This window comes from Rhincodon typus, chromosome 9, assembly GCF_021869965.1.
Source record: "Rhincodon typus isolate 14 chromosome 9, sRhiTyp1.1, whole genome shotgun sequence".
In the NCBI taxonomy this organism is placed as follows: domain Eukaryota; kingdom Metazoa; phylum Chordata; class Chondrichthyes; order Orectolobiformes; family Rhincodontidae; genus Rhincodon; species Rhincodon typus.
This window is the reverse complement of record NC_063340.1, coordinates 73,625,572-73,638,060: the sequence shown is the minus strand read 5'-3', so window position 1 is coordinate 73,638,060 and position 12,489 is coordinate 73,625,572. Positions and strand designations below refer to the sequence as shown.

At 43.4% G+C, this 12,489-nt stretch overlaps 1 protein-coding gene across 1 annotated transcript in view; it reads left to right on the top strand.

Annotated features, from left to right (window-relative positions):
- The window catches only part of ryr2a (ryanodine receptor 2a (cardiac)), a 450,194-nt gene that overhangs the window by 322,349 nt on the left and 115,356 nt on the right, over positions 1-12,489 (top strand). Inside the window, exons 69-71 of the mRNA XM_048601350.1 lie at positions 354-524; positions 3,052-3,111; positions 6,659-6,793. Of these exons, the coding sequence (XP_048457307.1) occupies positions 354-524; positions 3,052-3,111; positions 6,659-6,793 (366 nt within the window). The remainder of the gene's footprint in view (positions 1-353; positions 525-3,051; positions 3,112-6,658; positions 6,794-12,489) is intronic.

Here is a 12,489-nt window from a genome sequence, read left to right as displayed (position 1 = left end):
AATCTACTATCTCTAAACATTCCATGTAAAATCAAGTTCGGGTGTTCAAACTTCAGTCTTTAGAAAAACTGGCCATCCTGTAAGAAAGTGCCCATTATTTGGTATTAACTAACAATGCGTTGGGAATCTGAGAAGTTTTTTCTTCAAATTTCTCCATGGTCCTCCATTCTGATAACTCCTGGTCCTCCCGCTTTGGTCCTTTTGTGAACCTCCTTACTTTTGATCCATAAATAGTGGCACAACTTTCAATTGCTTTGGCCCTGATCTTTTGGAAAAATATAATGACAACACCCATTTTCTCTGTATGTTATGTTAACAATAACAACTATTTTTTCATCTTTTGCTGTCCACAGGGAGGTGTGTCTGATCAAGAGAGGAAGAAATCAAAGAGGAAAGGAGATCGCTATTCTCTTCAAACTTCACTCATTGTTGCAGCGTTGAAGAGACTGCTGCCTATTGGGTTAAATATTTGTGCACCTGGTGACCAGGAATTAATCTCGTTAGCTAAAAATAGATTTAGTATGGTATGCAGACTAAAATTAAGATTTTGCTTTTTGAGTTTTTCTTTAAATCTCCTTAATGTCGACTGATTTCAGTATATTGACAAGAATATCAATAGGAAGGTCTAAAGCCTAGAAATTACTCTGTGCCTTATGTTAACATGGACACTAATTGTGTGTTAAAAGCCCAGTAATTTTGTTTCTGACCATTAATTCTTACTTTATTTGTTGCTCTGCTCCAAATTCTTCTCACCATATTGCAGGCAACAATATCGCCCGGTCTGTACATTATAATGTTTCAGCTGCTGTAAGGCTGATCATTTCCATTTAAGGGAAGTTTTGCCCAGTTCTTATTCTTGTACCTGCCAGTTTGCAGTCATTGGACTGTAACATTTCTGAAAAGCACTGTAGCATCACAGGGATGTGTCTCTGTGCCAGTTAAAGCATTTACGCTTATTGAGGGATTGCCTAATAACTTACATTTGTTTGAATGAACAGAATAAGGAGCAGTGCAGTTACAAACTGAGTGAGTGCACCAAGTAATTAAAGAGGAACAGCATAGGATGGTCAGGGTAATAGGCGTCCATTGAACTCATACACACATCTCCACAGATACTCCATGAACAAATGGAAGTAGATCTCTATGAGTCTCACAGCTGAAAAGTGCCTCAGGAGGTTTGTATAGAAAGGCTTGCATTGTTATCATGCCTTATCATTGTCTCCAGATCCATCACATACAATGAATGGCATTAAAGTCAAGTAACTTAAGACAATAAATTCAACAATCATGCTCTGCATTTAAAGATCTCATGAGCAATGACCAAAATAACCAATTCATCTGCTTTTACAGATTTGGTTTTGTGAAGGATATTCTGTAGAATGTCAAGAGAATTTCTTGCCCTTTTGCAGATATTGGGATATTTAATTCACAGTAGCAATGCAGCACGCCCTTAGTATGGCACCGTGCTACACCTTCTGAGTCAGAGAGAAATGCTACCAACTAAATGAAGCTGATATACGATAATGTTGTGTAGGAGAATTTTTAATATCACTCGCTTCCTTTATGTTGGGTGCTATGCTTGTGTCCTGTCTATGAATACAAGTCTGTGTTAATTGCCTATTTCTGCTCTTCAGTGACTCTGCAGTTGATTAGCTGTGTGGGCTGGTTACACATGAGTTCCTTGGGATTCTAATGCAGTACACCTCAATCTACCTGCACTGTCAGCTGGCAATGTTCTGTTGTATTTTGTTTTGCTGTGCCTGCTTGCTTTTTGCTATGACTGTTATTAATATGTAGGATGAGATAATGGTCTGGCTAGCCAGCAAATTGAGAGCCAACTGTCTTTCATTCGTCTCGCAACTTATTTATCCTGAACTGATAACGAGCTGTAAAGCCTAGTCTGCATTTGATTTGTGGTTTCCTATTAGAAGTGTATTTGGACAATTAGTCTGATGTCATGGGGCAAAGGCTTTGGTATGAAAGCCTAGGATATTTTTGCCTCTGCATTTGCCATGCAGTAATTAGCCACTCATCATCATTGATGGCCAGATATCACAAGTTGGAGAGTATGGAAGCGAAATAACAATCTGTGAAGCCTCCTATTCCCATCAAATGTGGCAGGTTTCTTTCAATCTTCAATATTCTATGGTCCTCCAAATTTAGATAATCTTCTGCTATAGACTGAAACTTTGAATTCTCAGCTTGTTCATTTTTTTCATGTCATATATCTTTGTCTGGACATCCTACAGGTTGCTGTTATCACCCAATGCAGCATCATTTGCTCAGTGATCTCACTTTATGTCAATTAACCCTCAATTTCTGGGAAGTGTTAAACTTCTAATTGACAGATTATGTTTTGCTTCTTCCTTGATAATTCTGTCACAGCTTTCCAAGTCTGATATTTAAATTGTATTTTCCTTTTTGTCTTAAATTCCTTTTTCTTGAATGGAAATAATTCCGCAAGCAGTTGAAATTGGATACTCAATGTTGTTTAAGAGGCTTAGGTACCTGATTCTATCTTTGAACAGGTATTTAACAGCATTATTTCTGATGAATCTTAATAAGATTCCAGTTTTGCTGTTATTCTGCCTCATTCCTGTGTACTTCTCAGATACAAAATGGTCACATCAGTCCATATAAATCTTAAGCAAGAATGTATTCAGAGTAATTTCTAAGCTTGGTTGTCTAACTCTTTAGTAGTTTTATTGTGTGAAACATGATAAATAACAACACAGGGGAAAGATTGCACTACTCACTCCTGTTATTAGTAGAATTGCAGAAACACCTGAAGGATACTGCCACACGAACAATTGATGTGTTAATGTACTGTGCTTCAGAAATTATTGGACCTGTGTAAATCTCAATAATCTAAATACTTATACAAGTATTTTGGGAAATGAATTTTAAGACATTGCTGGAAATTACAACAACGTGCTGCTCACCAAAGAATCTGTGTTACTATTTACCTCATGCATTATTAGAGTTACATGATCTTGTGGGTCTTTTGAAGGTAGTTTGCTGAAATTTAATTAATTTTCCTTCTTAAAACAGAAAGATACGGAAGATGAAGTTAGAGAAATAATTCGCAATAATCTTCACCTTCAGGGGAAAGTAGGTTTCCGAGTTACTGTCCACTTGCTAAGCAATTGCAGCATTGTGTATTTGTGAATTTGCTCTCTATTGATTGCACTACTATGCTTAAGCATGAATTACGTACAAGTTGCAATGCTGTGCCTGCTTGATTGTAAATTATTTTAGCTGCTCATTTCACATATCTACCTCTCTCTTTCTGCATAATTGCATGCTGCCTTTCAGTATCAAGCCTTTTATTTCAAGACACTGCTGAAGAGACTAACCATAGTTGTGAAATAGATGTGGAGCAAATCTTCCAAATCCATCTCATGGCTCACTAACTCTGGTTCAGATATGCCAGCACTTACATTTTTAAAAAATTGACCATGCAAAAACACTCTGCTCACTGGTCATTATTTTCAGAGATCAATGAGCTCCTTTACCAGCTTGCAAAAATAAAACCCCTTTCGTTGGCTGTGTCCATGAAGAGACACTCTAAGACCCTCAAGAGCATTTTGAGATGCTGTTTGCTAAACCTAGGTGAGGCCCAAAAGTGGAAAAGTCTTCTACATTGCATGGTTTGCTTGGGTGCTACAAGCTGTGTCTAGACATACAAGGTAGTTGTGTAATCAGAATAATTGCATTGATTACTAATAAAAAGAGATGCTTACTCTTCTGTGGGGTGTTGATGTTCTATGTGTTATTTATTTTTCAGTAGAATAGAGCTTTTTGTGTATGTTTATAAAAATATTTGCCTTTATACAATGTGCTATCACAATTTATTTTTTAATGTTATGGAATGTCCTATTTGACGTTCAGATGTGAGTGAAGGAATGATTGATATTAGTTTCAATACAATTGGTCTGTAGTGCTTTGACAACAACACCTCAAATTTTGATAATAATTTACTTATACCATGGAATACTTATTGATTCTCTTCCATTAATTTTGTGTATAGAATTGTTATCCAACCAGAATTTTTCTTATAAATTATCTTCTTCTTTTTGTCTTGAAAGTATATCAAATTACTGGGAATTTGCAGTGTACCAGTTCCTTTTTTTTTGCCTTCTTTGACTGCAAGGGTTATGCCATATTTTCTAATGCAACCTGTACATTATATAGAAGTGAGTTTAGGGATACTATTTGTAAATTAAGTAAATACATTAGATCATTTGACTTTTAGTGTATACTGAGATCTCAGCTCAGTTCTTTGAAAGAAAATTGCTGAATAAGCCACCTTTTAACATTAATGATCGACCACCTAATGTCCTTTCATTAAAATGCAGTGAATACACCACAGCTATTGACACTTTGCTGTATCCATAATCATCAGTCAAATGCACATACTAAGTGAGCGTTAGTGGCCAAGTGGTCTTGTGTCACAGTGATAGTATTCCTATCTATGAGCCAGAAGGTCTATGTTTGAGTTCTGTGTCACGGTGGTAGTGTTCCTATCTCTGAGCCAAAAGGTCTATGTTTGAGTTCTGCCTGCCCCAGACATGTGTCATAACATGTCTAAATAGATTAATTAAGAAACATATCCATGGGATTTTGTAGAATGATGACAGTGTCCAAATCCCTGGGCCAGAAGTTCCACCTATTCTGGGAGAGTGTCAGGATATTTCCAGATATAGAAATTGTTGGAGAAACCCAGCAGGTCTGGCAACTTAACATGTCTGAAGAAGGGTCACTGGACCTAAAATGTTAACTCTGCTTTCTCTCCACAAATGTTGCTAGAGCTGTTGGGTTTCTCCAGCAATTTCTGTTTTCATTTCAGACTCCCAGCATCCACAACTCTTTGTTTTATTTCAGAACATTTTCAAATGGGTTGACCAAAATGAGTTTTAGAGGGAGTCTCAAGGTGCATTGGTTGTGTCCATGCCTCTAGGTCAGGGGATCCATGTTCACATTGCACCTGGCTTGGAGATGTAACATGTTGGAGCAGATTGATTAAAAGTAACCGAAGGGGTCGCCTAGTGTCACTATCTCTGGGCCGAAGGGTGATGTGTCTCAATATATCTGAACAGGTTAATGATAAAACATTGCAGTGAATAGAGAAGCAACAATGCTTGCCACTGACTTCAAAGAAAGCTGCCCATGCATAAAGATCCAGTAGTCTGTCTAAAGTAGACTCCCTTTTCTGATGGCCATTTAAATCTAGTGACAAATCAAGGAGATTTCAGGGTGACCAGTAACAGTAATGTCAGGATGCAGGGGAAGCAGCCAATGACATTAAAATATTCTCACAGACAACTATCCAGGAAGTTAAAAGTGCTGAATCTCCTTATTTCAGAAAGCAGAATAAATGTTTCTGATTGAGACTGTATTAAGATCAAAGCTAAACTATTATGAACTAACTTCTAAAAATGTTATTTTAAAACTTATGTTTTTTTTATCACAATGATTTAACATTCCTCAATTATAAACTTAGCCTTTCAGCAGTAGTTAATAATTTGGTACATGACTATAAACCCTGTAGCACCTCATGCAACTCGGTGCAACTTTTTCAATATTTTTTACAATTAAACTAAGAGTGAAGAAGTAGAATGTTTCATTAATTCACTGATTGCTTAGGGATTTCACTCTTGAGGACTTTATTAATACACCTGCTGGAGGAGCTTAGAATTACTGACAGCACCTTCTGCATTTCCATGTTATTCTGTACATTTGCATACTCCCTAAGTGCTGTCAGTTTCAAAGTTTGGAGAGCGTATTGATGGCAAACACTCATGGATCCATCATTATAACGTCAGGGAAAGTGATAAAAAGACCAGTAGACTGGAATAAAGTCCTGCTTATTTTGAATAATACAAATATTGTAATAAGTACAACAAAACAGAAATGATCTCAATGCTACAACCTTAATCCTTTCCCAGGATTCTGTAACCATTTTATTTGGATTTTATTTTTGCATTTTTGACATTTCCTGAATGTCTCAGATCTTGAGGTTGGCTGCTTTGTAATCATTCCCAAAACCTGATTATTTTTTCATATGCTGGTTTCTATAATCACATGATTGTAGTGTTCTGCAGTCATGATATAATGGTTACTCATTGTTTTCAATCATTTACTTTCTCTTCAGCTTTGCTTTGATTTTAATATTGTTTTCATTTTAGTGAAGCTATTTATGCTATGAAAAATTAAAAACATTATAGAGAAAATGTAATACTCTAGTTTAATCTCAAATTTTAGATAACGTTCAGAAATCATTTAACCCTTTGATGTTATAACTTCTGAACATCTAAACTGTTGCTATTAGATACAGCCTTACGACATACTCAGGACAGTCCATACTTTTACATAAGTATACAATTGTTTTCTGTATCTTTTCATCCTACTTTTCTGACCACTGTTTAAATTTGTTCAAACTCCAGAAGTGGCTAGATTTTAACAGCAATAGGGTGAGTAGTGCAGTAAAGTAGTAATTGAAAACATTTATTTATTTGCTTGGTCAGAGGTGCTGCATTCTGAACTAAACAGAGTTAAACGTGAGCTTTAATAAAACATTTGCCCAGGGGTTTCAAAAGCATTAGCTTTGCTCATGCATGCTGCTGTGTGTATCACTGACTCTTGTCCTTTCCCACAGTTGGAAGATCCTGCCATTAGGTGGCAGATGGCCCTTTACAAAGATCTACCTAACAGGAATGAAGCTTCATCTGATCCAGAGAAAACAGTGATACGTGTGCTGGATATTGCCAATGTGATCTTCCACTTGGAGCAGGTCTGAGGTTTTAATTTAAGTGATTATAATTTGGATACACATAATTTCTGATGTGCTGATTTTAAATTAGAGTTAAATGGGGTGAAGTGGATGAGTTACAATGGGAAGCAAGTGAGGGTGCACCAAATGAAGAGAATAGAAAAGGTTTGCAGCAGGTGGGAAGAGTTTTGTGAGGCCTGCAGTGCCCTTTTGAAAATGACTGGTTAAATGACCTCACACCTGATTGCAGTCACTGAAATGTGTAAAGCACACGGCTCTTGTTCATACAGCTGTATTAAACCCAGGTCCTGTGGGGATGATAGAACCTTAATTTGTGTGCATTAACAAGATGCCTGTCTGAAAGAGGTAATAGCTTTGGATTGTATTTGCGGTAATACTTCGAAATGTCAACAGGATTATCAGGATTAAGAAATTCGGCAATCTTTTGGAGCTGGCAGCTGAAGTGTCCCATCTTTATTTGCCAAAGTACTTTTCGAGTGAGATCTGTAGTGGACAATCCACCACAGTCCATGTCAACTTTTCCACGCAATCTTCTACTCCTCAGCTCATTAATTATGCATCAGGCCTCAACGGTGCTGGTCGGTGATGACATAGTGGTAATGTCAGTGGACTGGTAATCCAGAACTCCAGGCTAATCTTCCGAGAACATGGGTTCAAATCCCACCATGCCAGGGAGTCAAATTTGAATTCAATATAATAAAGAATTCTGGAAAAGAAGGGGGAAAAAAAAATACAGCTAGTCGAATAGAAACCACTGTCAATTGTCATAGAAACCCATCTGGTTCTCTAATGTGCTTTAAGGAAGGAAATCTGTGTCCACCATGTTGGTTGTCTCTCAGCTGCCCTCTGGGCAATAATGGACAGACAATAAAATATTTGAAGGAGTGCAGAAATAACTAGGTTCAGATATATTGTAATAAAGATTAAATACTGCAGATGCTGGAAATCTGAAACAAAAACAGAGAATACAGGAGAAGCTCACGGAGAAAGAAACAGTATTAACATTGTTGAAGAAGAATCTTGAAACATTAAGTTTGTTTCTGTCTCGACATGTACTGCATACTGACCAAGAGCTGAGATAACAAGGTGTAGAGCTGGATGAACACAGCAGGCCAAGCAGCATCAGAGGAGCAGGAAGGCTGACGTTTCAGGCCGAGACCCTTCTTCAGAAATGGGGGAGGGGAAGGGGGTTCTGAAATAAATAGGGAGAGAGGGGGAGGCGGATAGAAGATGGATAAAGGAGAAGATAGGTGGAGAGGAGACAGACAGGTCAAAGAGGCGGGGATGGAGCTAGTAGAGGTGCGTGTAGGGGGAGATGAGGAGGAGATAGTCAGTCCAGGGAGGATGGACAGGTCAAGGGGGCGGGATGAGGTTAGTAGGTAGGAGATGGGGGTGCGGCTTGAGGTGGGAGGAGGGGATAGGTGGGAGGAAGGACAGGTTAGGGAGGTGGGGACAAGCTGGGCTGGTTTTGGGATGCGGTAGGGAGAGGGGAGATTTTGAAGCTTGTGAAGTCCACATTGATACCATTGGGCTGCAGGGTTCCCAAGCGGAATATGAGTTGCTGTTCCTGCAACCTTCGGGTGGCATCGTTGTGGCACTGCAGGAGGCCCAGGATGGACATGTCGTCTGCGGAATGGGAGGGGGAGTTGAAATGGTTCGCGACTGGGAGGTGCAGTTCTTTAGTACGAACCAAGTGTAGGTGTTCTGCAAAGCGGTCCCTAAGCCTCCACTTGGTTTCCCCGATGTAGAGGAGGCCACAATGGGAACAGCGGATACAGTATACCACATTCGCAGATGTGCAGGTGAACATCTGCTTGATGTGGAAAGTCTTCTTGGGGCCTGGGATGGGGGTGAGGGAGGAGGTGTAGGGGCAGGCGTAGCACTTCCTGCGGTTGCGGGGAAAAGTGCCGGGTGAGGTGGGGCTGGAGGGGAGTGTGGAGCGGACAAGGGAGTCACGGAGAGAGTGATCCCTCCAGAAAGCAGATAAGGGTGGGGAGGGAAAAATGTCTTTGGTGGTGGGGTTGGATTGCAGATGGCGGAAGTGTCGGAGGATGATGCTTTGGATCCGGAGGCTGGTGGGGTGGTACGTGAGGACGAGGGGGATTCTGTTTTGTTTGGGGAGGAGTTGTGAGGGATGAGTTGCGGGAAATGCAGGAGACACGGTGGAGGGCGTTCTCGACCACTGATGGGGGGAGGTTGCGGTCCTTGAAAAACGAGGACATCTGAAATATACGGGAGTGGAATGCCTCATCCTGGGAGCAGATGCGGCGGAGGTGAAGGAATTGGGAGTAGGGGATGGCATTTTTGCAGGAAGGTGGGTGGGAGGAGGTGTATTCTAGGTAGCTGTGGGAGTTGGTGGGCTTGAAATGGATATTGGTTTCTAAGTGGTTGCCAGAGATGGAGACAGAGAGTCCAGGAAGGAGAGAGAGGTATTAGAGATGGTCCAGGTGAACTTAAGGTTGGGGTGGAAGGTGTTGGTGAAGTGGATGAACTGTTCAAGCTCCTCGTGGGAGCACGAGGTGGCGCCGATACAGTTATCAATGTAACGGAGGAAGAGGTGGGGTTTAGGGCCGGTGTAGGTACGGAAAAGGGATTGTTCCACTTAACCTACAAAGAGGCAGGCATAACTTGGGCCCATGCGGGTACCCATGGCCACCCCCTTTGTCGGTAGGAAGTGGGAGGAATTGAAAGAGAAGTTGTTGAGGGTGAGGACGAGTTCGGCTAAGCGGATGAGGGTGTCAGTGGAGGGGGACTGGTCGGGCCTGTGGGACAGGAAGAAGCGGAGGGCCTTTAGGCCATCTGTATGGGGAATGCAGGTGTATAGGGACTTGACATCCATGGTAAAGATGAGGTGTTGGGGCCTGGGGAATTGGAAGTTCTGGAGGAGGTGGAGGGCGTGGGTGGTGTCACGGACGTACGTAGGGAGTTCCTGGACCAAGGGGGAGAAAATGGAGTCCAGATAGTTGGAGATAAGTTCGGTGGGGCAAGAGCAGGTGGAGACAATGGGTCGACCAGGGCATTCAGGTTTGTGGATTTTGGGAAGGAGATAGAAGCGGGCGGTCGGGGTTGGGGAACGATGAGTTGGAGGCTGTGGGTGGGAGGTCACCTGATGTGATGAAGTTGTGGATGGTTTGGGAGATTATGCTTTGGTGGTCGGGGGTGGGGTCGTGATCAAGGGGGTGGTAGGAGGAAGTGTCGGAGAGTTGGTGCCTGGCCTCGGCGATGTAGAGGTCAGTGCGCCATACTACAACTGCGCCTCCCTTGTCCTCGGGTTTTATGGTGAGGTTGGGGTTGGAGTTGGAGTGGAGGGAGCGGAGGGCTGCACGTTCTGCGGGGGAGAGGTTGGAGTGGGTGAGACGGGTGGAGAGGTTGAGGCAATTGATGTCACGACGGCAGTTGGAGATGACTGTCTCCATCTCCGGCAACCACCTAGAAACCGATATCCATTTCAAGCCCACTGATTCCCACACCTACCTAGAATACACCTCCTCCCACCCACCTTCCTGCAAAAATGCCATCCCCATTCCCAATTCCTTCGCCTCCGCCACATCTGCTCCCAAGATGAGGCATTCCACTCCCGTACATCTCAGATGTCCTCGTTTTTCAAGGACCGCAACTTCCCCCACTCAGTGGTCAAGAACGCCCTCAACCGTGTCTCCCGCAATTCCCGCAACTCATCCCTCACACCCCTTCCCCACAATAACAACCAAAATAGAATCCCCCTCGTCCTCACATACCACCCCACCAACCTCCGGACCCGACGCATCATCCTCCGACGCTTCCGCCATCTGCAATCCGACCCCACCACCAAAAACATTTTTCCCTCCCCACCATTATCTGCCTTCCGGAGGGACCACTCTCTCCTTGACTCCCTTGTCCGCTCCACACTCCCCTCCAGCCCCACCTCACCCGGCACTTTTCCCCGCAACCGCAGGAAGTGCTACGCCTGCCCCTACACCTCCTCCCTCACCCCCATCCCAGGCCCCAAGAAGACTTTCCACATCAAGCAGATGTTCACCTGCACATCTGCTAATGTGGTATACTGTATCCGCTGTTCCCGTTGTGGCCTCCTCTACATCGGGGAAACCAAGTGGAGGCTTAGGGACCGCTTTGCAGAACACCTATGCTCGGTTCGCACTAAACAACTGCACCTCCCAGTCGTGAACCATTTCAACTCCCCCTCCCATTCCGCAGACAACGTGTCCATCCTGGGCCTCCTGCAGTGCCACAATGATGCTACCCGAAGGTCGCAGGAACAGCAACTCATATTCCGCTTGGGAACCCTGCAGCCCAATGGTATCAATGTGGACTTCACACGCTTCAAAATCTCCCCTCCCTCTACTGCATCCCAAAACCAGGCCAGCTTGTCCCCGCCTCCCTAACTTGTCCTTCCTCCCACCTATCCCCTCCTCCCACCTCAAGCCCCACCCCCATCTCCTACCTACCAACCTCATCCTGCCCCCTTGACCTGTCCATCCTCCCTGGACTGACCTATCTCCTCCCTACCTCCCCACCTACACTCACCTTTACTGGCTCCATCCCCGCCTCTTTGACCTGTTTGTCTCCTCTCCACCTATCTTCTCCTCTATCCATCTTCTATCCGCCTCCCCCTCTCTCCCTATTTATTTCAGAACCCCCTTCCCCTCCCCCATTTCTGAAGAAGGTTCTCGGCCTGAAACGTCAGCCTTCCTGCTCCTCTGATGCTGCTTGGCCTGCTGCGTTCATCCAGCTCTGCACTTTGTTATCTCAGATTCTCCAGCATCTGCAGTTCCTACTATCTCTGACCAAGGGCTGCTTGCCATGTAACCAGCAGAACAGAACACAGTGAAAGGAAGTCCAAACCCAGTTCATTCATCCTGGGAGGGAGCGTCAATGGGATTGTGTCTGGCCTCTTGCTTTTGCTGATGCATAGCTCTATCATGGTCTCTTGAATGTCTCCCACGTCAATATCCTGAACCTCAATCGCATCATCAGGGAATCACTATGGATTTGCCACTTCCTCCTCATCCAGGAGATTATAGGCTTCAGTTCTGGTAGGCACAGCTTGCCCCAGTGATATGTCAAGTCAGCAGTCCAAGCAGCAAAACCTCATGTTAAGGAGTCCTACTGTCTGTTCTGCTGTGGTCAGCTGAAAGCTTAACCAGTGTTGTAACTCTCTTCTCTGTCAGTGTGACTGTTTTGTAAAGGTGTCATCAGCCATGTTTGGTGGGGATGCCCCTTCTGTCCCAGCAGCCCGATGGCTATTTAGCCTGAGATCCTTGGAAGGAGGCAGGGATCTTGATTTCTCCAGCATGCATGCACCATGACAGCGCTGAGCTCACTAAGATCTGTCACTCGTGGTCACAGGTAATCTGGGCATTGATGGAGTGGAAGCCTTTTCTGTTGATGAACTTGGTGATAGGGCACTTTCAAAGCAAAACTTATAGAGCCCTGCATCTGGGGGAAGCCAGCGATGTTTAACAATCCTGCTGCCCAGGCTACCTAACTGCTTGTCACAGAGGGAGGATATAAACTGGTGCAACCTGGAGAAAATGAAGTTAGTGAAATCGTGGGTGCAGGTCTGGGCCAAGCATTGGGAGACTGGTATTGAAGTCCCCATTTGAGCACAAGTCGTGCTCCAGCAGATGACATGCTCAGTGACAATGAAAGAGTCATTGACTGCACTAAGGACTGGTGTCCTTTGACATCCAGACATT